The sequence below is a fragment of the Etheostoma spectabile genome, chromosome 2 (genome assembly GCF_008692095.1).
Source record: "Etheostoma spectabile isolate EspeVRDwgs_2016 chromosome 2, UIUC_Espe_1.0, whole genome shotgun sequence".
Taxonomy (NCBI): Eukaryota; Metazoa; Chordata; class Actinopteri; order Perciformes; family Percidae; genus Etheostoma; species Etheostoma spectabile.
Window position 1 is genome coordinate 17,112,794 of NC_045734.1, and position 2,022 is coordinate 17,114,815.

A 2,022-nucleotide genomic window follows, 5' to 3' on the forward strand; every position below is an offset into this window, starting at 1 on the left:
CAAATGTTTCTTTATACAGACACATCAAGTTGGCAGGGAATATGCAAGTAGTGCAGTAATAAAGGGTATCCATAGGCTAACTGGATTTGGACATTGGCAGTGTGTGCAAGATAAACTAAAGGAATTGAATTAACAATCTCATTTAGTAATATAGCTACCACTATAATGTCAATAAAATTACATGTTTCATTTGGTAAATCTCTTCTTGTGTTAAAGTGCATGCAATGGGAAGAAATGTGTCTCGGTCACTGCATAGCCATAAAACTGTATTTGTATTTTTTTTTTTTTACAGGTCCCTGTAGTAAAACGTTGATTGTAGCTATTCATCCAACTTCAGTCTCAACAAGAAATTTTGCCCTTTGAAAATTAGCCCAAGAGCATGTCTAGTTGCTCTCTGTGTATGTATGAGCACCTACCGGTGCTAAGGCTCTGGACAGCCTCCTCGTAGACCTGGCAGCAGCGCTCCTCTCTGCGGTTGATATCGGAGGCCCGGCCTTTGGCTGTCTGCAGCTCCTCCCCTGCCCCCGGAGCCTCCAGCTCCCTCTTAGCCATGAAATCCCACGTCAAGCTGTCTTCTGTGTAGTTAGTCTTTAAGCTGCAATACAAGGGGAGGGGAGTAGGTACGTTCATGCTTAGTGATGAAGTTCTGATTTAGTTCAAGAACACAGATTGTAGCTGAGTAAGCTGGTGCCTTACTCTTGCAGGATGAAGTCCTGGAGATCTTTGGTGAAGTCAAAGATAGCTGCTATGTTTAGAAGTGAGACGACAAACTCTGCTTCTATTGGACAAAAAGACCGGTGATGAAAAGGTAAAGTGACCAGATCTTGGAATTTCTGTTGTTAAAGGAATAGTTGGACATTTTGAGAAGAATGCGTATTTGCTTTTTTTTTTTCTTCTTCTTCAGAGAGTTTGATGAAAAGTTTGATACCACTCTTACATCTGTGTGCTAGCAGGCAATTATCTTAGCTTAGCATAAGGAGTGGAAGTAAGGGAAACAGCTAACCTGGCTCTGTCCAAAAGTGAAACAAAGCCTGCCTGCCAGAACCTCAAAAGCTCTCATTTGTTTAATCAGTACAAAAAAAGTGTGCGAAAACAATAGTTTGTGGTTTTTACGAGGGGGCATGTGCGACATCTTTGTCAAGTGCAAAATAAATGACAAAGTAGGCCAACCTTCTCCAATGCATCAGTTTTTTTAACTTAAAATACAAATAGATATAAATTGAATAAATTATGATTTAAATTAGAAAATAAAAAGTAAAGAGATAAAATGTTTAAAAAAAAAAAGCCTACCTTTGATTTTCCCTGTTGCATCTCTGTACACGACCTCAGCCAGTTTGCCACTCAAGATTTCTGGAGAAAACTCATATTCACCCTGAAAGAAGTTAAGAGCGGAGTATTCACGCACTGAATACAAAACAAGAGCTTGTGTGTGTGTGTTTGTGTGGACTTTTTAGACTGTTTGTGTTTCATTTGTGGAAGACTCACCAGGTCCATCTCAGCTTTTTCCAGCTCTTTCTTCTGCTTCCTCAGTTTCTCACAATGCAGCAGCTCCATACGGAAGTACTAACACAAGTTAATTGAAAAAGAATATTTGACAAATAGCCATTAGTCACGCTTCAAACAGCAGCTATTTACCTTTTTAAATGAATTTCATTCAAGCAAACCAGTGAACAAAGTTTCTCTTTACAGGTTTCATTGTTTAAAAATGGAAGTGTTATTGGGATATAGGAAAGAAAAACTAATAATTTGCTTCTTTTTAGTGCTGTCAGTTAAACGAGCTATTAACGGCATTAACGCAAACCATTCTAACGGCATCCATTTTTTTAATCGCAAAATTAACGTTCTGTTTGGCCAAGCAAACTTTGTAGTTTTTTCACATGCTGTTGAAACAACTATTAAAATTAGAAGAACTACACCGGATCTAACTAGACCGGAAACAAAACAGACGGCACGCCGCACAAACTTGTTTGGGCTTGCGAGCTGTCCACAGAGTAGTAACGTTACGTTTTGAGTGGATGGCGA

The 2,022-nt window shown here is 39.1% G+C and overlaps 1 protein-coding gene across 2 annotated transcripts in view; it reads right to left on the reverse strand.

Annotated features, from left to right (window-relative positions):
• Nucleotides 1-2,022, reverse strand: part of utp6 (UTP6 small subunit processome component) — a 9,418-nt gene that overhangs the window by 4,774 nt on the left and 2,622 nt on the right. For both annotated transcript variants that reach the window (XM_032525348.1, XM_032525356.1), the window contains 4 exons: nucleotides 1,486-1,563; nucleotides 1,291-1,372; nucleotides 697-778; nucleotides 417-595 (listed from right to left, as the gene is read on the reverse strand). In XM_032525348.1, the coding sequence (XP_032381239.1) occupies nucleotides 417-595; nucleotides 697-778; nucleotides 1,291-1,372; nucleotides 1,486-1,563 (421 nt within the window). The remainder of the gene's footprint in view (nucleotides 1-416; nucleotides 596-696; nucleotides 779-1,290; nucleotides 1,373-1,485; nucleotides 1,564-2,022) is intronic.